This window comes from Lissotriton vulgaris, chromosome 3_1, assembly GCF_964263255.1.
Source record: "Lissotriton vulgaris chromosome 3_1, aLisVul1.2, whole genome shotgun sequence".
NCBI lineage: Eukaryota > Metazoa > Chordata > Amphibia > Caudata > Salamandridae > Lissotriton > Lissotriton vulgaris.
Genome location: NC_141689.1, coordinates 1,353,485,604 through 1,353,511,183, shown reverse-complemented (window position 1 = coordinate 1,353,511,183; position 25,580 = coordinate 1,353,485,604). Strand labels below are relative to the sequence as shown.

The window sequence follows — 25,580 nt, the reverse complement described above, 5'->3', positions numbered from 1 at the left end:
TCTCATCTGGCTCCCCTCTTGACCCTCTTCCGCCAAAACTCTGGAGGCTGTTTCAGGAGGAACTTTTCCAGCCTTTACATTCCATCTGTTGCCAGTCATTTGAAACAGGGATTGTACCGGGCAGTTGGAAGAAGGCAGTGGTATCTCCGCTTTTAAAAAAACCTACGCTGGACCCTGCCTGTCTCTCCAATTACCGGCCAATTTCTCTGTTGCCTTTTCCAGTCAAAATCATGGAAAAATTGGCTACCCGCACTCTATCCGGCTTCTTGGAAGGAAACACCTGGCTGGATGAGACGCAATTCGGCTTCCGCCCTGCTCATGGGACGGAAACCGCGTTAGTGACCGTGCTGGACAATCTGCGGGCGCGAGTCGACAGTGGTCGGGCAGCCTTTTTAGTGCTGCTCGACATGTCGGCCGCGTTCGACACGGTCAGTCATCCAACCTTGATAGCGAGGCTGGAAGAGTGCGGAGTTAAAGACAAGGCCAGGGACTGGTTAATTTCCTACCTGGATAATCGTCAACAACGTGTGTCGCTCCCTCCCTTCAGTTCAGAGGAGCGGAGAGTAGGACAAGGAGTACCGCAGGGCTCAGCCATCAGCCCTATTCTCTTTAATATCTACCTCCGCCCACTAGTCCAGCTTATTAAATCTTTTGGGATCTCTGCATTTAATTATGCAGATGATACCCAGCTGGTCTTTTCACTGGAGGGACAGGATGCGGTCCCACTGGAGACCTTTCACAGATGTATGCAGGCCACGGCTGATTGGCTCCGTTTGAACTCGTTACAGTTCAACGGTACTAAAACCGAGGTTCTGCACTGTTCCGGTGACCGAATCCCCAGGGACCTTCCAGATGACTTCTGGCCCCCGTCCTTCTCTGAGACGGTGTCTGCTACACACTCAGCGCGTAATCTGGGGGTCACTTTTGGGCCTAATTTACAGCTGGATCTGCACGTAAATAAGACCACGTCTACGTGCATGATGCTCATTCGGATGCTGCGCAAGGTGCTACCTCTCCTTCCTGAGCAAGCCAGAGCCGAAGTAGTGCGGAGCACTATCTTAAGTCGACTCGACTACTGCAACGCACTACTATTGGATGCCCCTGTAACACTACTAGGCAAGCTCCAAAGGGTTCAAAATCTGGCGGCCAAACTTGCTCTGTCCCGCCCATACTACAGTTCGGCAACAGCAGCATTACAGGAACTTCATTGGTTGCCGATTCATCTTCGTGTCCGCTACAAAGCCGCGTGTATAGTGTTTAGAGCTATTCACGGCTTGGGACCCATCCCGCTGCGGAGAATGTTTGCTTGGTATCTCCCAGCTCGAGCCTTACGCTCCTCGTCATCTAAGCTGCTAGTGGTCCCACGTTTCCAGAGAGTGAGGATGGGTGGCCGATCGTTCAGAGTAGCGGCGGCCAAACTCTGGAACTCCCTGCCACTATCCCTAAGGAGCCTTGAGGCCCTTCCAGCCTTTAGGAAGGCGTTGAAAACCCATCTTTTCCCGAGGACAGGCTAGTTGCGGAAATTGCTGTTGGACCAGGGTTCAAAGCGCCAGGATGCCCTTGGTGGTGACAGGCCGCGCTCTACAAGTATTCCACAATACAATACAATACAATCTTTGTGTGAAAGAACTCTGCTATATCCTTGCACCGTCCTAGAGTATCAACCGCAGGTAATGCTGAAGATGGAAGAGTGGTTAGTGCTTTAATAATCTTACAAAGCGTTGGACGCTGAGGAGATTTTAATTTCGTAATACTTGGATTGTGCTTTACTGATTTCTAATTTGTACAGTGTTATGGCTTCTTTGTAAACGTGCTTCTTCTCATCTGAGAAATCTTTCCTCCACACTCTCTCTGATTGTTTGCACTTAAATTTCAATTCTATCAGACCGGGAGTATACCATGCTATACTCTTTAGACCCTTTTTATTATTCCTAAACTTCTTGGGGGCCACCACGTCCAAGGAGGCTTTAATCCATTCATTACATTCATGGTTCGCTGATTCTGGGTCTCCTTCTAATACTGGTCGAGTATTGTTAAGGATAGCTGCCCATGGCTCAACAGAAAGCCTGGACCAGTTGCGACTAAGTTTCTTTAGTGAATCCTCAGGTGGCTTCCTAGTCGGTGAGGACCAAGAAAAGGATATCAAGTAATGGTCACTCCAGGGTAATGGGGTGGGGTTATTGACTGATAAATTTGCGTCCGTGAAAATAGGGTCAAGTAAATGACCTTAAAGATGCGTTGAACCATTCACTTTCGGTGTAAGGGATAGAGCCCCTAAGTTGTCAACCAGTTCCTCCACATTAGGTGAGGAGACATCATCAAAATGAATATTCAAGTCTCCCAATACCGAAAAATTGGACAGGGAGCTTACTAGATTGGCTATATTTTCAGGAAGATCAGTATTAAAATGTCAGATGGCTCCTGGGGGTCGGTAAATTAAGACCCCGGAGAAAGTGCAGGTGTGCGAAAAACCGATAGCGAAAGAAATACTTTCACAATCACGAATCGACCCCTCATCAATTCGTCAGCTAAAGGTATCCCTATATATGATGGCGAGGCCTCCTCCTCTGCTAAGTATCCAATCTTGTCTTTGGATAGCATAGCCTGGTGGGTGTGCCTGGACCACCACTGGGTCTAGCCAACTACTAAGCCAGGTTTCAGTCAGAAATACTACATCCTGGCTTTTTTCTTCCAAAATTAGATTGATCTCTACAGCGTGTTTTGGCAATTGATCGGCAGTTAAGCAGGCATATTTTATAATCTGAATTGGTTGGGAGGATCTTACCTCCTAGAAGATAGGGGTCAAGAACTAGGGAACAGTGCAGGCATTTGTTATATGCAAAAGGAGGCCCAAGGCTGTGGTGGCACACCTGCGTTCCTTTAAGGCAGGTCAACTGTGAGGCCGTGTACGAACGGGGTACCCCCTTAGGTGAACCAGGGGTCCTGGCCCCTGGTCCCGGTCGGACGTGGACGGGCGCAGACGGGCTTGTCTTTGGCGCTCCAGCGGCACGCCCGCTGCGTGCATCCACTGCACGGTCGCATCATCCGCCTCTTTTTAAATCAAGGGCGAGAGTGCACACCGAGACAGCTGAAACGCTAACCTATCCCTCCAAGATGTCTGCCACCCACCCGGAGTATTGAATACAACTCCGTCCCAAACACAAATGAGGTCAGTATACAAAAAAAATCATCAGCTAAAAGTGTTTAAAAGATATTCTGTGCAAATTCGCAATAGCACTTTTTAAACAAGACCGTCTGTGTGCAGCAGCCGATATCGGACTGCACACGTCACCTGTCAGCCCAGTTCTAGCGCACGGTCGCGTCACCACCTCTTTTACATCAGGGGTGAGAGTGCAGACCGAGACAGCTGAAACGCTGACCTATCCCTCCAAGATTTCTGCCACCCACCCGGAGTATTGAACACAACTCTGTCCCAGACACAAATGAGGTCAGTATACAAAAAAAAAATCAGCAGTTAAAAGTTTTTAAAAGATATTCTGTGCAAATTCGCAATAACACTTTTAAAACAAGACGGTCTGTGCGCAGCAGCCGAAATTAGACTGCACGCTTCACCTGTCAGCCCAGTTCTAGCGTGCAGTCGCGTCACCACCTCTTTTAAGTCAGGGGCGAGAGTGCCGACGAGACAGCTGAAACGCTGACCTATCCCTCCAAGATGTCTGCCACCCACCCGGAGTATTGAACACAACTCCGTCCCAGACACAAATGAGGTCAGTATACAAAAAAAAATCATCAGTTAAAAGTTTTGAAAAGTTATTCTGTGCAAATTCGCTATAACACTTTTAAAACAAGACGGTCTGCGCAGCAGCCGAAATCGGACTGCAAGCGTCACCTGTCAGCCCAGTTCTAGCACGCGGTCGCGTCACCACCTCTTTTAAATCAGGGGAGAGAATGCACACCGAGACAGCTGAAACGCTGACCTATCCATCCAAGATGTCTGCCACCCACCCGGAGTATTGAACACATCTCCGTCCCAGACACAAATGAGGTCAGTATACAGAAAAAAATCATCATTTAAAAGTTTTTAAAAGATATTCTGTGCAAATTTGCAATAAAACTGGTGCATTCCACTCCCTCTCAGTCACACAGCACAGCGAGTTGCCTTGCTGTGTTGTGCGACTTTTCAATACATTTTGGCCTATGTACATCTGGTCCCTAGTCTTGGTGCACATCGTGATGGTTGTGATGAATTACTGCCCCAGAACGAAAAAAATCTATCGTTCCTACAGTGCCAACGATACTTGTATCACTCCTGTACATAAGTCATAGATATTAGGGAACAGGGCTCATCCTCTAGCAATTCTCCTGGAAAAAGCTCTTTATTCAGACACAGTCCATTCATTCTGTCATTCAATCATCGATCTGAGGTTAAAATTGTTAGAATAACAACCAGTGAGCACCTTCTCTGAAACTCGAGTATGTACGGTCGTCTCTGTTCAGACATAAATTGTGCACAAAATGTGTAAGTGTGCTCATGCAAAAACGCACATCAATTTGTAATGTCTAAAACGCATGTAAGATCCAAAATCTTCTTGTATGCTGAGACTGGTTTGGGGAGTTTGGGTGAAAAGGTTGGCAACCACACAATTACCATGCACAGCTGCAATGACAAAGTGAATGAAGGTGTATCCCAAACTCGTCTAACTCCCATGTTGCTGGTGAGCAATGGGGCCAAGAAGAGGAGTATTTCCAATGCCTCCTTGCTGGAGTGAAGTGTTTGGTGGAGAAGATTTCAAGCACAACAGATCTTCAATACAGTGTCATAAAAATGAAAGGGTGCAATCCTTGTCCATTCCGGGGCAGGACATGCTCATTTGCGCATGGAAGAAGGATCTCCTCTAGCTCCTGCATAAGATCTTGGGAAGTCAGTGTATGCAGGTAGCCTGCATGGAGGTGGTTGTGGGAGCTGTAGAGCAAACTTATTTCAGGACTTAGTTGGCTATTTTAAGGCTACTGTGGGGCATCCACCTCAAAGACAGGGAATGATTCAGGCATGTTAATCCTTGAAAGATCCAATGCTGGAGAACAAAGAGCAACAACTAGACCAAATGTTCTGGACAATATGAACCTGGATGGAGTTGAGCCCCAACTTTCTCCCAATCCCAGGTTGCTTTGATCCACCCTGGCCTTCACCCTCAAAGAGCAAATCAGCAACAAAATCAAGATGGCTCATTACCAACTCTTTCCACTAAAGAAAGTGAAACTGTTCTGCCTGAAAAGCAACTTCTGAACTGCTGTTCAAGCTCTCATACTATTGCATCTTGATGGTGACAATGCCCTACACCATTACCTGCCAAACTCCACAGTTAACTCCCTTAGGGGCATCCTACATGCCTCACCAAGGGCTTGAAGAAGACAAAGATGTCACGAACAGTACAACTTTGACTGACAAGCTCCCTATCTCTGAAGGTGGTCAGCATAGCTGCAGCCAGAACACCATCTGACTGGAGACAAGGAAATGAAAAAACAAAACAATAAAAAGAATGCAACAGGCTGTGTTTATCTAAGCAACCAGCATTTGGAAACACTTCCCTGTCTCCACCCTGGCCCTGCTGCAGTTCAGGAGCATATCTATTGTTGGTATAGGAGGTTCATTGCCAATTGGGCCCAGAGGCCTGGGGCACAGTGGGGACCCTGATCGTTGCTTTATTTCAAAGTTCAAACAGCATCTGGTGGGGAGGGGGCAGCAGGGGGGGAGGGAGCATTTTCTTCCTTGCACTAGAGCCCATGAGACACTGGCTATGCCATTGCTCCAGGTTAGAAAAGAGCTAAAGACACACCCTTTCAAAAGAACACATCATAAATATACCCAAGATACCCCTCCAGTGTACAGGGCTCCTCTGCCTTTCAGCTAAGTTTGTGCAATGCAAATACTGCCTATATCCATGCATATGCACAGAACAAAGAGAAAGCATTCCCCCCAGTTGAATGAAGTAGGCCTCTTAGCTGAAGCCGAAGTGTCAGGTTGTGTGCAGCAGCGGCTCAACACCAGAGCGCTCGAGACTCGAAAGACCGAAAGACTGAGCTTCGAATCCAGGGCTGTGCAGAGGCCACTCAGGGGCTCGGCTGCTCATCACTGCCATTACACGCACCCGCACTGCTCACCGGGCTTCCAAGCAACGGACGCGGTTCAATACTGCACAGATTTGCAGGGAGGAGCGTGAGGAAAGCGCCATGTGAGTGCCCCCCCCAGCCGGTGAGCGGCTGGACAGCAGCTGCCCTGGAGGGTGCAGCAGCCGCACAAGAGGAGTCTTTTCACCACCCCGGCGCCCAGCCACAAGCACTGATAACATCTGCCTCCCTGTGGAAGCCAACATCAGATTTTCCGGACAGCCTGGTTTGCCTGGCGCAAATGAGTGTGGTGCAGCAGCAGGGAGCTCAAAGAGCAGTGAAGTGGAGGAAGGAAAGGTGGCAGTCTCGCTTGCCCCCCGGCTGGTGTGGAAGTGGCTGACGTTACATCGGTGCAGCTTGCACCTCAGGGGCCATTGCCCCCGCATCCCGGTGCCGTTAGATGACCCCTTCCTCGCACGCCCATTTCTTGGGGGCAAATATGAGAAAAGCCCTCTATTAACTAAAGCTCAGAGCTGGAAATGAGCCCACAGGACCTCAACATTCCAGCCCCCCAGTCACTAGACCCTGTGCACTCATTCACTTAATAAGGCTGAGATACCATCAGGAATCCAAGGACACTCCTAAAGAGCGCTCCAGCCTCAAGGCTCCTCAGGTCCCAGTCGCAAGTTGGGAGTGATCTATCTACCAGCGCCCAGCGGGGGTTGAGAGTATTGAGAGTACTGAGATACCAGTACCAAGTCTTTAACACAGTGAGCCCAGCTATCAGTCCACAGATAAGACCACAGACCAATACTCCTGAATGCCAGTGATACCATTCAAGAATCTTGAGCTTTAACACAGGTTTGAAAAGAAAAAACCAAATTGTAATCTCATTGTATTAAAAAGAGTCAATCGCTCCACCACCATAGGCCCAAGAAAGAAGTCTTACAGCAGCTCAGATCCTCCAGCCAAGGACGCACTCAATGGGATATTCACACTGCCGTCGGCTACCTTCCGGATTATGCGAAGGACCGCCCAGGAGCCTTCCTAACAGAAAATCATACATAAGGAACTCCACAAGGGCTGAATTACGCACCACTTCCAGTCTGCTCCTATCGCGGGGGCTTTGTCGACTCCAGCAGAGATCTCCAACAGGAAGAGCCCGAGTGAGGAAAGAATCTGCACAAAAGCCCCCTCCGTTATTGTGAACCGCAGATTAAGTTCATGCCCTGGCACTAGGGGCATACATGAATGGAATACAGTAGATAAAGTGCAGGTAACACGAGTGCAAATCCATCATTACAATTCTCCTGGTTCAGTGGAGATGAAGCAGTCTCCCCCAGCAACTGCCCTCGGACCAAGATCGCTGCCGAATGAGTTAACCACCAAAGACATTGATATGGGCAAACTAACGGCCTCCTTTCTACAAAGCCTTGAGACTAAAATAGAAAGGACAATGGAATGTAACCCAAAGCTGTTTTGGATGCAGGAGGACTCCCCAAGAATCACTCCTAGAAACATAAGACAGGAACAGCATTGAGGATCCATCCTCTTCAACATTTAACATTGCTCATAATTCTATAGCAAGAGCATTTCTATGACAGTCCTAAAAAATGTAGTTCTACAAATGGATCTCTTGGAATCCATTGTGCAGCGATTGGTTAACTTAAGCAATAAGGGTGGAACCATCGAACAGAACATCCTAGACACCCTGAACCTCAAGTAGTACTCCTGTTCATGTGACACCATAATTGATAAGTGAGCGCCACTACCAGAGGTCCGTGGTGAGATAATAATAGCGAGGGGGAAAAAAAAGGCAACTCAGAATCCTCCAGCGATAAAGTCAACAGCAATGTTATCCAAGTACCCGCAATTGAAGAAGAGGCTTTCCTTTCCTCATTAACAAACTCAGTAGTCAATACTATAAACATACATGAGCCCTTGATTCAACCTGCTCCCTCTGAATCACATTCCGTAGCTCCCGCTCTAGGGGTATATCCGAAGTAGTACTCACCAACAAGGCGCCTACCTGCAACGGGATGTCACTAGTCCCTCTGCTCAGAAGGGAAAGAGGAAATTGAGGAAACAACACAAAAAAAGTAAAAGCCAAAAGAGTGGGGGACCAGCCACCTACATCCACCAGACCCTCACTAACCAGTCTCACAACGAGAGCCACCACGCAAGTTCCACTATACCCAATCTTCATTTCTAAAGCAGCCATGACTAATCACCCACAACCAGGAGGCACTGCCCAAGGAACAAAGAGCTTCCCACCAACCGAGAATACATCGAACGACAGACTCGTCCAGGGCACAGGATGGACCAACAGCCATTCAGGATGAAGAAGGAAGCGAGCACCCAGTCTTCTCGAGTAACATGCCCGGGCAAAGTAGCCCCAGCTCCCTGCCTTAGAACATCACCAGACCGGCTTAACCAGCAGCCCAACACTGACCAAAAGACTGCCAGCAGCCCAACAGGTTACTTGCTAACAGGTCACCAAGGTCCCAGTCCCCCCATTCTACATTGAGCAACTTGGCTGGAGCCTGCAATGCAATCTACCTCAAAAGCAGCACTCCGCACGTACGAAGTAGTGCTAACCCTGAGGTAGTTCGCCAATGGGCCTTTTGACACTCTGAACAGTAGCAATATTTTGCGTTTATTCAAACACATACCATCTTTGGCCCATTTTCAGTCAGACATCCTCAAGCGGTAAGCTTTCAAAACCTCTGAAGTAAGACGCATGGGAAATCTACCCTGGTGGGATTCCGCCAAAAGCACTTTCAAATAGCAGTTCTCACGGAAGGGCTTCAGTTAGCGGAATGGGGAATAGACATCCAACCCTTAAGCCAGGAGAAATATCCTCATGCCCTCTATTCCCCTTTGAACACAATCAGTCCATTTAAAGGGAATCTATTGAGGCTCAGAGGTCACTCGGGCATCATCCCTAACATTTTCCCCCATCAGGAAAAAAACAGTACCAACAACAAGGCAGACCGCGCCCAACTAACAAACATCATGGAACGTGGCAGGCATTAATCAGATCTTTAAGGCAAAACCCGCCTTGGATTACCTTCGGAAAGGGGACATATTATGCCTCCAGGAGACATGGGCCACGGCAACATCAACGCTCTCTGGGTACTACGAGTTTCATAATGCTTCCACAAAACACGTTTGGATGGCCATCAGGCGGCCTTTCAGTTTTTATCAAACAAGCTTGGAAAATAGGGGCCATAGCTTTATTAATTAAGTCAAACGCAATTCAGGCACCTGGCTCATCAATGGCATTAAGTTTAACTCACAACCTCTGCGCCTGCTTCTCATTAAATGCTACATTAACCCAGTACCACATCAGAAGAAACATGACTTGGACTTTTTGGTAAATACCATTTACGATCTGCGCTATAAATAAAAGTTGCACCATACAGATATAGCTGGGGACTTAGCAAAAACAATAACAGTCTTGAGCCGCTTGGGATGACTACACACTTACACGCTCTCCTTGTTAATCATAATTTCTCCTCGTCCAAAGCCTTGAAGGAAGTCTGCTCTCCCACATTGTGCCCCAAGCACACCTTCAGGAATAAGTGGATAATAGATTATATTTTTTTAGCGTAGAGCTGGTTCCCACTTTCCATGCTTAAGAAATTGATGTTAGGGACAAAAGTGGTCACAGACCCCTAAGCATAACATTGCATCTAGTTTGATCAAACTCATTATTCATACCTTCACTGGGGTAACTAACAGGAGAAGAGCGCCACAAAGTTCTATATAGAATTAAATGGTTGATTAAATTAGGGGATAAACTTTATACCTGGATAGGGGAAAGAAAGACAACCTGCAACCTGAATAGTCCTAAAACTGCAGCTGATCACTGGGGGTGCCTTGTGGCGGACCTCCTGAAGGCTTTGGTTAATTGCCAACTGAAAAATCAGTATGATCGCCATCCACTCAGATTGCCAGTCACTCTAAGGAAATAATTGCCAGCAAGCGGGCCCTCAGCAGGCCTTTAGCTACCAGGAGAAGAGTCTTTAATTCAGGAAAATATCAAACCATCCCCCTGCTTAGGATTATCCACAAGAAGAAAGTAGGGCAGCAAAAAGGAGGTCAAGGAACGAGAGTGGCTGAAAGTTTAATTGTATTAAAAGACAAAAGCCATGCTCGACTATGGAGGTACATAAACCACCTTGGCAATCCAGAGCCCACCAAAGAGATGGAGTGGCAGAAAGGGATTGGATAAGTCATGTGGACCAGCTATATTCAACCGGCCAAGCAAACAGAATAGCTCCCTCGCCTTTTTGCCCAACACCAGATCCAGCGGACCAACAGGGCATATTAATTACAAAAAGCACAGTACTTACCTTAGTTAAGGAAACAAGCAATGACGGGATGCTAGGGCCCAACGGGATAACGGCGGCCATGTTTAAAACATCGCAAGAATTTAGGCAGACAATACTATTGCCACTTTACACACATGCATTTGAAACAACAATAATACTGGCGCCCAGGAGGGGCTCAATACTCTTCCTGATTCAGAAAAAGGGAGACTGTTCTAACCCTGCAAACTATAGGCTAATTGCTCTCTTAGGTCTAGAAGCAAAGGCCTACGCACAAATCCTTTCAAAAGAGCTGGAGAAATGGGGTGCGGACAAAGGTATTCCCCTGCTGCACCAATCAGGCTTTTGATCAGACTGCTCCACAATGAACAACATCCTAGTCCTGGCGTATCTTTCCACACAAGCGGTCAGGAGGAAGCAACCCCCTCTTTTCTGTTGCTTCGTGGACTACAGCACCGCATTTGATATGGGGGATCAGAGAAGGCTATGGGGTAAGCTAATCGCCTGGGGGATTCCATCACAGCTCCTAAAGGCAATCTCATCATTATATCAAGGAATATGGGTCTGGGTAAAGCCAAGCCCTACTACAGTTAGAGCAAGAGTACCCACTAACAAGGGTCTCAAACAGGGCTGAGTACTGGCCCCCATCCTTTTTTAATATTTATACAGCTGACTTGGGAACAGCCTTGGAAGGGGCCAGCTTAGTGCCAACAAGGCTGGGCAGGCTGCGTGTATCAATCTTGCAGTATACGAATGATAACGTCATCATGGACCACACCAGGGTAGCCTTACAGAGTGCCCTCAAAACACTTCACCGCTACAACTCAGCTAACTATCTGCATGTGAACCAGAAAAAACTCAAAATAATTGATTCTGGCAAATATCTGCATAAAACCAATCTTACTAGCAGCTGGGGGACCTCTAAATAATGACAGGTGAAGCTTACAATTACCTTGGAGTGTGGCTATCGGAAAGGGCCAACTCAGCTGTTCACCTAAGGCATCTCAAAACCAGGGGCTCCACAGTCATTAATCTGCTAAAGCATCTCAGCAATCGTCTACAAAGCTAACAAGCAGAGCCCATGCTGACTGCACTAAGAGCAAAATTGATTCCAGCACTCAGTTATGGGCACATGGCCTACCCCGGTGCCCTTAACACCTTTCTAACAAACTCCCAGATCAAGGCTTATAAGACAACTCTACTTGCCCCACGACAGGGCAGAAGATCTGGAACAAACTCCCCCTCATCATCAGACCAAGCCTCACACTACAAGCATTCAGGAAGAGACTCATGACCTGGCTTTTCGCATGATCGGAGCTGGCCAATACCCCGCCCCCCAAGCGCCTTGAGACCCTCATGGGTGAGTAGTGCCTTATACAAATCCCTGATTGATTAATTAAAGATCAAGATTTAGGCTGGAACTTGGTCTTAGGAGACCTGACTTCACTGGACAAGGGGACTTAATAAAGTATTATCCCAGGGTCCTGTGGGCCCCTGAGTTTTCGCTCAAACACCATCTAAGAGTATTCTTTGAGGAAGCAGGATCCCTGTGGCAATTGCAGCTGGCAACAGCAATTAGCTCCCTGAAGATAGGACAGAAAGACTCTTAATGCAAGACATCCCACTCTCAGTCTGGAAAAAAACAGTGAACAGGAAAGTGCTTCTGTCGTCACAACAAGATATTGAGAGTCTTCGGCACAATCCATTGACAGAAGCACTGGTTAATCCTACAGCTCAGGGAAGGCACAGTCGTATTTTCAATAAGCTTTCTCTCCCCAGGCCCGCAGGAAAATTCTCTACATTAGGTTAATTGCACTGCAAATTACTGACTTCAACCCCGTCTGGCCTAATATAGAGGAAGCAATCCCCTGTAGGCTATGCAAATGTCGCAAAGAATCTTGGCTTCATCTATTATGTCGTTGCCCCAAACTGTCTGAGAAGAACAAGTTACTTACCTTCGGTAACGCTTTTTCTGGTGGATACAGTATCTGCCTGTGGATTCCTCACCTTGTGAATATCCCCCTGCGTCAGCAAGGTTCGGAAAATTATTTTGTAGCACGCCAGCGCGGACGACGTCATAGGAGCACAGCATTGCGCGCGACTTCGACTGACATCTCTGACTCCATATTAGGCCTACGTCGGCATGATGACATCAGTTACGCCCTTTTTTCCGTGCCTTCGAGGCACCCGGACGGACCAATTACGGTATATATATATATATATATATATATATATATATATATATATATATATATATATATATATATATATATATATATATATATATATATATATATATAGTGTACATAGTACATAATATTCAAGATAGTATACATTTAAACATTGAAATAAACTTAGATATAGAAGAGTGGACAACGGGGAGGCGGCTGGGTCAGTGAGGAATCCACAGGCAGATACTGTATCCACCAGAAAAAGGGTTACCGAGGGTAAGTAACTTGTTTTTCTGATGGATACATCTGCCAGTGGATTCCTCACCTTGTGAATAGATTCCTACAGCAGTCCCCACTCCCGAAGGAGGGTGTCCACTCTCCTATACCAGAAAATCCTGGAGAACAGAACGCGCAAAGTGTCCGTCTCTCCTCACCTCGGTATCCAAGCAGTAATGCTTTGCGAAAGTGTGGAGGGAGGCCCAAGTTGCCGCTCTACAAATGTCCTCAACAGGTACACCCCTAGACAAAGCAGATGTAGAAGACTTTGCTCTAGTAGAATGGGCTCTCATACCCTCTGGAGGTTCCTTACCAGCCAGGGCGTAGCAGATCTTGATGCATAGTATTATCCATCTCGAAAGTGTGCACTTGTGCACAGCCCTTCCTTTTCTGCAGCCAGCAAATCCAACAAACAGCTGGTCATCCACTTGATAGTCCTTTGTCCTATCAAGATAAAAGCTCACAGCCCTCTTCGGGGCCAAGCGGTGAAGTCTCTCCTCCTCCTTGGAAGGGTGAGGGGGAGGATAGAAGGTAGGAAGGGTAATAGACTGTCCTAGATGGAAGGGAGTTACCACTTTAGGCAGAAAAGCAGCCCTGGTTCTAAGAACCATTCGTTCAGCATGAATGGTCAAGAACGGGGGCTTTGAACTAAGAGCTTAAAGCTCACTTACCCTCCTTGCTGAGGTAATTGCAACTAGGAAAACCGTCTTAAAAGACAACAACCTCAAGGGACAATTATGTAAAGGTTCGAAAGGGGAACCCATTAGATAAGTAAGCACCAGATTCAAGTCCCATTGAGGCACAATAAAAGGAGTAGGAGGACATTTATTTGTAAGGCCCTTCAGAAATCTCAAAACAATAGGAGATTTCAATAAGTACGGCTGATCCGGCAGGCAGAGAAATGCCGACAACACCGAAAGAAAACCTTTAACTGTAGCCACAGCAAACCCTTGCTGCGCTAAAGAAAGAGCAAAAAGAAGTATATCTGACAAACGAGCCCTTAAAGGGTCAATGATCTTCTCCCCACACCAAGTCACAAATTTAGACCATCTGTAAGAATAGATAGATTTAGTGGAATCACGCCTGGCGGATAGAATGACATCCACCACATCATGTGGGAGAGAAAAGGAATTCAGGTTGCCCTGTTCAATCTCTAGGCATGAAGGTGTAAGGTCTGGAGGTGGGGGTGTAGAACCTGCCCCTCCATCTGAGAGAGGAGATCTGCTCTGAGAGGGAAACGGAGCGGCGGGCACGAGGAGAGGTGGAGAAGATCTGTGTACCACACCCTTCTTAGCCAATCCGGGGCGATCAATATAACTTGGGGCCGGTCTTGACGAATCTTCCTCAGAACCAGAGGAATCAAGGGTAATGGAGGAAACGTGTAAAGGATCTGTGAGTCCCAACTCAACTGAAACGTGTCCCCCAAGGCTCCCTGCAATCTGAAACTGGAGACTACAGAATGACGGGCAGTGAGCAATCTCGTGAGTGGCGTACAGGTCCACCTGAGGAGGTCCCCACGTCCAGAAGACGTGACGTACCACCTCTGGATGAAGGCTCCACTCGTGGTCGGCTGAGAACTGCCGACTGAGACTGTCTGCACTCACGTTCAGAACTCCGGCCAGATGATTTGCCATCAGACAAATATGATGGTCCTGAACCCAGGACCAGAGACGCAGAGCCTCTCTGCAGAGACACTGAGACCCCACTCCTCCCTGTTTGTTGACATACCACATCGCAGTGGTGTTGTCCCGTCAAGACTTGGACCGACCGCCCGTGAAGGGAAGGGAGAAAGGCCTTGAGTGCTAGACGTATTGCCCTCAATTCTAGAAGGTTGATGTGAAGCAACCTTTCCTCTGGAGACCAAAGCCCCCTGATCTCCAGATCCCCCAGATGAGCACCCCACCCTAGAGAGGATGCATCCGTTATCACCGTGGCAACTGATGGAGGTAGATGGAAAGGCTTTCCTTGAGGCAGATTGCCTTCCAAACCTCACCAAGATACATCCGCCACAGCTTCTCTGGAGATCCTCACAGACTCCCTGAGATCTCCGTTGTGTTGATACCACTGCCTGCAGAGACACCACTGGAGTGCCCTCATGTGCCAGCGTGCATGGTTGACCAACAGAATGCAGGAAGCCACCGCTCCATTGTGAAACAAAGGAATCATTTCCTGTATGTCGCGAATCCGTTGTGGAGGAGGGAATGCCAGACATACAGTTGTATCCAGTACTGCACCAATGAACAGGTTGCGCTGGACGATTCCCTTATCGTCCAGATAAGGGAATACTGGAATCCCTGATCTTCTGAGATGTGCTGCCATCACAGCCATCACCTTGGTGAAGACTCGAGGCGCAGTAGTAGGACCAAACGGAAGGACCACAAACTGGTAATGCTGTGATCCCACCGTAAAAAGGAGATACTTCCTGTGCGACCTCAGGATTGGGATATGAAAATATGCATCCTGCAAGTCGATCGACACCATCCAGTCTTCTTCCAGCAGCGCTTGAAGAACCTGCGCAAGGGTGCGCATCTTGAACTTCTCCTGCTTCAGGTAAAGGTTCAAGATCCTGAGATCCAGGATTGGACTAAGTCTGCCATCCTTCTTGGGGATCAGGAAATACCAAGGGGAAGCAGCCCTGAGCCCTTTCCTGCTCCTGGACGACCTCTATCGCACCTTTACGTAACAGTGACAGGACCTCCTCCTGCAGGAGAAGTAGGTGGTCCTCCGAGCAAAAACCTTGGCAAGGAGGGTAATCCGGAGGAAATTCCCGAAAGGGAAGAGCATACCCATTCTCTACGAGATTGAGAACCCAAAGATCTGATGTAACCGATTCCCAATCCTGTAGAAAATGGGTAAGCCGACCCCCTACAGGACCCACATGATCCGGAATGGCGGATCTAGGGCTGCTTTGCTGATGATGGAGGGGGTTGGGAAGCGGAGGAGGAATAGGAGGAGGAGGCTTGATGTCCTCGAGGACCAGCTCTTTGCCTGCCCCTGTAGGATTTATATAGTGGATTTTGCTGTTGCTGCTGCTGTTGAACTTGACAGTAGGGTCGAAAGGATGCACGCCCAAAACCTCTAAACCTCTTGGTCGCAGAGCCTCTGGATCTTTCTAAAACTGCATCAGCTTTCTTTCCAAATAATCCAGTACCATCAAATGGCAAATCCAACAAAGCTGCCTGAAAGTACGCAGAAAATCAGATGACTTCAGCCAAGAAGCCCTTCTAGAGGCAACAGAAGTTCCCATAATGCGAGCAACTGAATCAGCAGTGTCAAGTCCACTTTGAATCACTTGAAGAGCAGCCGCCTGTGTATCAGCCAACACCCATCAAAATCCTTCCTGCTGTCCTCAAGGATCTTTGGAGCCGACTGCCGTACAGAGTCCATCAGAGCATGTATATATCTCCCAATGAGACATTTGGCATTGGTCGATTTTAGAGCCATACTCGCAGAAGAGAAAATCTTTTTCGCAGTCTGATCCTGTTTCTTGGACTCCTTATCCCCAGGCACTTGAGGGAAAGCACCAACAGACTTTTTCAAACAGGCTGCCTGTATAACCAGACTTTCAGGCAAAGGATGCGAGGATAGAAACTCAGCATCACCAGGAGCTACCCTATACCTCCTTGCAACACCCTTAGTCACTGCAGGAGCTGTAAGAGGCCTGTTCCAAACCTCCAATATGGGTTCAGTCAAAGCCTCATTAAAAGGAAGCAATGGTTCTACAATCGAAGATGGGGAATGAAGGATCTCAGTCAATATATTAGCCTTGAATTCAGCTGCAGGCAAAGTCAAATTTAAGAGAGCCGCAGCCTTTTTAATGACCACATGGTATGGTGCAACGTCCTTTAAAAGAGCATCAGAAACAGAGGACAACTCCCATTCAGGGGAAAGCTCTAAGCCACTAGCTTCCCTTAAATCATCAAAATAGTCCTCCTGAAGCTCACCTTCTTCCATCTCAGCCTCAGCCTCTCTATATCTTTGCTCCTCTATAAGACGCTGAGCTTCACACCTTGATCTTTCCTTTACGAACCGCGCCGTCGGATCCGTGACCGACTCAGACGGAGCTGGAGCCGGCGTCGAGATCAAATCCGGAAGCACAAGCTGCTGCTCATGAGGTCGAGCCAGAGCCGGCGTCGATGGAATCGGAGTCTACGACTTCGGCGGTGCCGAGAAAAGCCAAGGCAAAGCCTGCGCCGGCATAAATGGCATAAAAGGAGCTGGAGCATAGGAGTGAGGAACTCCTAAATTATATGCCAAAGGACCCATGGGACCCGAAGGTGCACCAGAGGGGTACAAAGCTCTTGAGTAGACTCCATACATCGCATTTAAAAACGAAGTAGGGTCTTGACCTGGAGCTGGGAAGGGCGGGTAAGGACCCATAGGATGCCCTCTCGGGGTTTATGAATTCGCCTCCTCTTCCATAGGCAGATTGACTGGAGTCACCGAGCCCTCTTGTAAAGGAGCCTCTTCCTCCTCTCAAGCCAGGGACGGCGCCGTAGAGGGAACCAACACCGGAGCCGGAGAATGCACTGGCGACTCCAAAGGCAAAGCCTCACCTTCTGGAACACCAAGCGAAGGAGACACCTCATCTTTTCTTTGCCTCCTCTTAAGCTACTTCAGCCTTGACTCTGAGTCCTTACCGGAATGATGTCGAGATCCATGCCTTCGCTACTTATGCTTTTTCTTCGCTGACCTCGAAGCATGAACAGAAGACGACTTGGAAGGCGACGCCGTGCGGGACCTCGACCTCAACATCGACGTCGACTTTGACCTCGCCCTACTTATACGCGATCTGGAAGTCTTCTCTTTTCTACCTTTCAACTTAGCCACCAGAAGTTTAGCTTCCCTCTCTCGAAGAGCCTTCGGGTTCATCTTCTTACACGAAGAACAGCCTTTGACATCGTGGTCCGAACTCAGACACCAGATACAATCTTCATGCGGGTCCGTAATCGACATCATCTTGCCGCACTCCCCACAAGGTTTGAACCCGGTCTTCTTAGTCGACATCCTCTGCGAGAAACAAAGAAGCAAGAAGAAAAACAGTAACAAAATTACCAACAGCTACAGAGGTTCCCCGAAACCGTTAGCGTCGACGACATGGAAAAAAGGGAACCGATGATATCACGCGGACGTAGGTCTAATAAGGAGTCAGTGACGTCATTCGGAGTCGCGCGCAATGCCGTGCTCCTATGACGTCGTCCACGCCGGCGTGCTACAAAATAATTTTCCGAACGTTGCTGACGCAGGGGGATATTCACAAGGTGAGGAATCACAAGGTGAGGAATCCACTGGCAGATGTATCCATCAGAAACAACATCGCCTGCTCCTGCCCTCGTTTCGGTTGAATGGCGTTAAGTGCTGCAGGGAGGCATCAGATCTGTGCTACATCAAAAACACTCCCCAGAATCTAGCCAGATGGGGGAAATTTACCAGCAATATTAGTCACTCACTGGCTGAAGCAGCAACAACTGTAAACGCCCACACCGTATAGGTTGTGTACCACGCTAATAGCCCATAGGAGCTGTCCCAACATTGAAACGATAAATGTATGTGTCATGCAAGGGGCACTACAAGGTTATGCAGGCCAGGTTTGGTCAATCTCCGACTGGGAACCACCACTCACCGAAGGAAATTGTAACATAAGTGTAGGGAAACTTTACCAGCTAACACCCTACACTGCATGGAGACCAGTCAGGTACAGCTTGGCCCCCAAACAGGAGGAGGTTCGACGACATCTCGAAGAATGTAAAGATAGACACAATAACAGGATAATAGTAACAAAGTTACTGTAAAGCTACAATACGATCCCTGAAAACCGTTAGCGTCGACGACGCGGAAAAAAGGGAACTGATGTCATCACGCCGGCGTGGGCCTGTTATAGGCGTCGGTGACGTCAACGGAGTCGCGAGCGGTGCCGTGCCTCTGTGACGTCCGGATCCACGTCGGCGCAAAGCTACAAAAAAGAATTTCCGAATGTTGCTGACGCAAGGGGGATATTCACAAGGTGAGGAATCCACACGGCAGATGTATCTATCAGAAAGGTTATGCAGGCCAGGTTTGGTCAATCTGCGACTGGGAACCACCACTCACCGAAGGAAATTGTAACATAAGTGTAGGGAAACTTTACCAGCTAACACCCTACACTGCATGGAGACCAGTCAGGTACAGCTTGGCCCCCAAACAGGAGGAGGGTTATTAAACTAGCATCAGGCACTTCGTACTTAACAGACCAGCCATGTACAGACAATGCCCAAACATCTATCAGAAAAGCTGCATCAGGCATAGTGTATTTAAAACTCTCACTTGAGCAACCTCGGTCACCGTTTTAAAAGCCGACAGTGGATTTCGTGTTCCCCAAGGTTGTGCAGTTGGGGCACAAAAAGCAGGAGGATCGAGGAGTTTTGTACCAGTCAAACTATACTTAGATCCCAAATCCTTGAAACCTCGGACATTTCTGTCTTAAAGCTCACAGTGGTAAGTCTTATCAGTGTAGCATTTTAGCCTTGCTTTCATACCAGTGGAATACATTTTTTTTGCACTCTCTTTTAAAATTCATAATATGTTAACGATTTTAATTTTATTTTGTGCAATGGCCTATACATGTAATGATTTGAATTAATCGAACAAGAATAAAGTCTTACTTACAAGTAGGCCTCCTGAGATGAGTGCAAGAAAGGCAGGTTCAAATACTCATCACTACTGTAATTTGCACAATGTACTACATGGTGTAGCTTTTATAGGCAATGTGTTCGGTTGAAGAAGTTGATACTAGAAATCTTTGTCCATTTTCAAAGCATGCCACGTCAGAGGAATGGACTAGTTCCTATGAAATGAATGATCTGACATCTGCAATTTGGATATATTCAAGAAATGCTTTTTTTTTTCAAAACACTTATGAACTGTGGGAACAGGGAGCATTTTGAATCTCTTTAGTTTCTTTATCTAAGCTGTCATATTGAAAAGTATTATAGTTGGTGTTTTTCAGAACACACTAACAAGCCAATCGCCTTTAGGTGAATGGGTCGAATCCGGTGACACTGTTCATCCGTGGTGCACGGAGAGGTGAGTTGATCTGAGAAAATAATTGGTATCTGCACATCAGGAAGTATTGTGCTTTTAGTGGCAAAGAAAACATTATAAGGAAGGTGCTGGCATATGAGTAGTAATAGGATGTGGGGATTTATGAATATCAGTGGGAACGGTGTCTTGAGAGTGTTAATAAAGAATAATCATGGAATGCAATGCAGTGGGTAGAAGAGAAGCAGAAATCTATATATGGGCTGTTTGCATAGAGGCCCATCCACCATCACGAAAGAGAAACATCTTCAAAAACTACTATGAATCACAGCATCTCTCAAAAAGCAAAATGTCAAAAATGTCCATGCACTTACAAACAAGGTGTATACTATGGACACGTGAATGTGAAATGTTAGGTTACCTGGGATTTTTGTTTCACTTCTTTTACTTCTCTGTTCAATTCCGCAATGTCTTTGTCTAAGCTATGTGTGAATTTATCGAGGCTGGCTTCTCTTTCCCCAAATGACTTATCGATGGCATTTCGAACTCCGATAATTGATGGTTGAAGAGTGGCATAAAGCGCAAGATCTTCAGGTAGTGCAGGGATGCGATACTTTTCAATGAGTTGATACATCAAGGTCACAACAGTAGATTCTGCTTCCAGATATTCGATCTGAAGAAAAAGAATAGACGATAGTCTATGAAAGGACGTTGTTAATCAACTAGATTTGAAAAACTTACCAAAATACATGAACAAATTATATGACGCTCATATGAGCAATAATTCAAACACTATTCAAACCGCACAGTTTATTTAGGTACACACACATAATATTATTTTAATATATATATACTACTACTCGTGATAAGCACTACAAGTTACACCTGTGAGATTCCTCTCCCTATTGTCATCCCTCTGAAGAAAGCCGAGATGAGCCTGAAACGCGTCGGGAACTTTGGCTAAGATATTGCTGTACTCACCGTACTTCTGTGAATGCTGCCTTGCTGGAATAAAGAATTACACTATGTGAGAGGACCTCCAAGTGTTGGGTGCTTTTCTTTTGGAACATATATATATATATATATATATATATATATATATATATATATATTACCTACTGGCGGTCGCCAGTAGGTATATATAGTTAGGATTTTTTTTAATAGGGATTTCTGAAAATTCTATGTTGAATAACTTTGGCGTTGATGGACGGAAATGGCTGAAATTTTCAGGAAAATGGCACATTTTGTTTCTGAGCGTCCCCTGAAAGTTTGGGGGGTTTCGTCAAGCGGGGGCCGAGAAAAAAGGGGGGTCCCAAAACGTGTTTTTAACATTGAGTTTTCCATAGGGCGGTTGGACTCACTTTTAGCCCGAACGGCTGAATGGATTTCCACCAAACTTGGCAAAATTGTAGGGACTGGTACCCCGATGTGCCTTTGCTATGTCTCAAGATATATGCTCCAGTGGTTTTTCCCAAAAATAACTTTAAAAAATATATATTGGGCTACATTGGGCTATATATATGTTAGAGCCCAAATGTAGCCCAATGTAGCCCAAAGATGGCCACCAGAGACAAAAAAAAACAAATGCAGCCCAAATATCAGCCAGATGTAGCCCAACTATAGCCCAATGACAGAATGTCCCAGAGTGTTCTAAAGAACAACTAGAACGCTAACAGTCTTACTTATGACAAAAGTATGGCACACCTAAAGTCATCTTGCTTGGAATAAAGTGGTAACACTTAATACATTTAATTTGAAAAGGAACAAAATGAGGGGTTTCATTTTGCCATAGAAATTAAATAAATAAATATATATATATATATATATATATATATATATATATATATATATATATAGTCACACAAGGTTGCCCCGAATGAGAGAGCCACAAGATGTGATGAAAGTCCATTTATTGCAAAGAGCGGCTGCAGCAGACAAATGACACCGAGCAGATCACTCACAATGAAATGAGTCCATCCAGACGCGTTTCGGGAAAGGGTTTCCCTTCTTCAATGGCTTGGCTCGTGCTAACATTTGAACAGAATCATGCACCTTTATTGCCGGAACCTGCCCCAGTGGGCGTGGCCACCACTCTGGCCTTCTGGTTCTTGTGGTGCATGGAAAAGTAACGACTCCAGTGAGTGAGTTCAAAATGCAGCAAAATTATTTACAGTTTTTGACACCCCAGTGGGATGGTGAAGAGACGGCTTAGATGTCCGCCGTGTTTGCCAGCTGCTCTTTCTGACTCCGTCTCCCGTGATGGATGAAGCCGTATGACTCCATCCCGGGCCCGCTGCTGCGGTGGGCTTCTCTCGCGGCTTAGGCAGACAGCCGCTAAAATACAGTCACACAAGGTTGCCCCGAATGAGAGAGCCACAAGATGTGATGAAAGTCCATTTATTGCAAAGAGCGGCTGCAGCAGACAAATGACACCGAGCAGATCACTCACAATGAAATGAGTCCATCCAGACGCGTTTCGGGAAAGGGTTTCCCTTCTTCAATGGCTTGGCTCGTGCTAACATTTGAACAGAATCATGCACCTTTATTGCCGGAACCTGCCCCAGTGGGCGTGGCCACCACTCTGGCCTTCTGGTTCTTGTGGTGCATGGAAAAGTAACGACTCCAGTGAGTGAGTTCAAAATGCAGCAAAATTATTTACAGTTTTTGACACCCCAGTGGGATGGTGAAGAGACGGCTTAGATGTCCGCCGTGTTTGCCAGCTGCTCTTTCTGACTCCGTCTCCCGTGATGGATGAAGCCGTATGACTCCATCCCGGGCCCGCTGCTGCGGTGGGCTTCTCTCGCGGCTTAGGCAGACAGCCGCTAAAATACAGTCACACAAGGTTGCCCCGAATGAGAGAGCCACAAGATGTGATGAAAGTCCATTTATTGCAAAGAGCGGCTGCAGCAGACAAATGACACCGAGCAGATCACTCACAATGAAATGAGTCCATCCAGACGCGTTTCGGGAAAGGGTTTCCCTTCTTCAATGGCTTGGCTCGTGCTAACATTTGAACAGAATCATGCACCTTTATTGCCGGAACCTGCCCCAGTGGGCGTGGCCACCACTCTGGCCTTCTGGTTCTTGTGGTGCATGGAAAAGTAACGACTCCAGTGAGTGAGTTCAAAATGCAGCAAAATTATTTACAGTTTTTGACACCCCAGTGGGATGGTGAAGAGACGGCTTAGATGTCCGCCGTGTTTGCCAGCTGCTCTTTCTGACTCCGTCTCCCGTGATGGATGAAGCCGTATGACTCCATCCCGGGCCCGCTGCTGCGGTGGGCTTCTCTCGCGGCTTAGGCAGACAGCCGCTAAAATACAGTCACACAAGGTTGCCCCGAATGAGAGAGCCACAAGATGTGATGAAAGTCCATTTATTGCAAAGAGCGGCTGCAGCAGACAAATGACACCGAGCAGATCACTCACAATGAAATGAGTCCATCCAGACGCGTTTCGGGAAAGGGTTTCCCTTCTTCAATGGCTTGGCTCGTGCTAACATTTGAACAGAATCATGCACCTTTATTGCCGGAACCTGCCCCAGTGGGCGTGGCCACCACTCTGGCCTTCTGGTTCTTGTGGTGCATGGAAAAGTAACGACTCCAGTGAGTGAGTTCAAAATGCAGCAAAATTATTTACAGTTTTTGACACCCCAGTGGGATGGTGAAGAGACGGCTTAGATGTCCGCCGTGTTTGCCAGCTGCTCTTTCTGACTCCGTCTCCCGTGATGGATGAAGCCGTATGACTCCATCCCGGGCCCGCTGCTGCGGTGGGCTTCTCTCGCGGCTTAGGCAGACAGCCGCTAAAATACAGTCACACAAGGTTGCCCCGAATGAGAGAGCCACAAGATGTGATGAAAGTCCATTTATTGCAAAGAGCGGCTGCAGCAGACAAATGACACCGAGCAGATCACTCACAATGAAATGAGTCCATCCAGACGCGTTTCGGGAAAGGGTTTCCCTTCTTCAATGGCTTGGCTCGTGCTAACATTTGAACAGAATCATGCACCTTTATTGCCGGAACCTGCCCCAGTGGGCGTGGCCACCACTCTGGCCTTCTGGTTCTTGTGGTGCATGGAAAAGTAACGACTCCAGTGAGTGAGTTCAAAATGCAGCAAAATTATTTACAGTTTTTGACACCCCAGTGGGATGGTGAAGAGACGGCTTAGATGTCCGCCGTGTTTGCCAGCTGCTCTTTCTGACTCCGTCTCCCGTGATGGATGAAGCCGTATGACTCCATCCCGGGCCCGCTGCTGCGGTGGGCTTCTCTCGCGGCTTAGGCAGACAGCCGCTAAAATACAGTCACACAAGGTTGCCCCGAATGAGAGAGCCACAAGATGTGATGAAAGTCCATTTATTGCAAAGAGCGGCTGCAGCAGACAAATGACACCGAGCAGATCACTCACAATGAAATGAGTCCATCCAGACGCGTTTCGGGAAAGGGTTTCCCTTCTTCAATGGCTTGGCTCGTGCTAACATTTGAACAGAATCATGCACCTTTATTGCCGGAACCTGCCCCAGTGGGCGTGGCCACCACTCTGGCCTTCTGGTTCTTGTGGTGCATGGAAAAGTAACGACTCCAGTGAGTGAGTTCAAAATGCAGCAAAATTATTTACAGTTTTTGACACCCCAGTGGGATGGTGAAGAGACGGCTTAGATGTCCGCCGTGTTTGCCAGCTGCTCTTTCTGACTCCGTCTCCCGTGATGGATGAAGCCGTATGACTCCATCCCGGGCCCGCTGCTGCGGTGGGCTTCTCTCGCGGCTTAGGCAGACAGCCGCTAAAATACAGTCACACAAGGTTGCCCCGAATGAGAGAGCCACAAGATGTGATGAAAGTCCATTTATTGCAAAGAGCGGCTGCAGCAGACAAATGACACCGAGCAGATCACTCACAATGAAATGAGTCCATCCAGACGCGTTTCGGGAAAGGGTTTCCCTTCTTCAATGGCTTGGCTCGTGCTAACATTTGAACAGAATCATGCACCTTTATTGCCGGAACCTGCCCCAGTGGGCGTGGCCACCACTCTGGCCTTCTGGTTCTTGTGGTGCATGGAAAAGTAACGACTCCAGTGAGTGAGTTCAAAATGCAGCAAAATTATTTACAGTTTTTGACACCCCAGTGGGATGGTGAAGAGACGGCTTAGATGTCCGCCGTGTTTGCCAGCTGCTCTTTCTGACTCCGTCTCCCGTGATGGATGAAGCCGTATGACTCCATCCCGGGCCCGCTGCTGCGGTGGGCTTCTCTCGCGGCTTAGGCAGACAGCCGCTAAAATACAGTCACACAAGGTTGCCCCGAATGAGAGAGCCACAAGATGTGATGAAAGTCCATTTATTGCAAAGAGCGGCTGCAGCAGACAAATGACACCGAGCAGATCACTCACAATGAAATGAGTCCATCCAGACGCGTTTCGGGAAAGGGTTTCCCTTCTTCAATGGCTTGGCTCGTGCTAACATTTGAACAGAATCATGCACCTTTATTGCCGGAACCTGCTCCAGTGGGCGTGGCCACCACTCTGGCCTTCTGGTTCTTGTGGTGCATGGAAAAGTAACGACTCCAGTGAGTGAGTTCAAAATGCAGCAAAATTATTTACAGTTTTTGACACCCCAGTGGGATGGTGAAGAGACGGCTTAGATGTCCGCCGTGTTTGCCAGCTGCTCTTTCTGACTCCGTCTCCCGTGATGGATGAAGCCGTATGACTCCATCCCGGGCCCGCTGC

The 25,580-nt window shown here is 47.5% G+C and overlaps 1 protein-coding gene across 1 annotated transcript in view; it reads right to left on the bottom strand.

Moving 5' to 3' along the window:
* DNAH6 (dynein axonemal heavy chain 6) overlaps positions 1-25,580 on the bottom strand; it is a 2,460,712-nt gene that overhangs the window by 1,876,052 nt on the left and 559,080 nt on the right. The window contains exon 15 of the mRNA XM_086961829.1: positions 20,289-20,540. Coding sequence (XP_086817955.1) covers positions 20,289-20,540 — 252 coding nt within the window. The remainder of the gene's footprint in view (positions 1-20,288; positions 20,541-25,580) is intronic.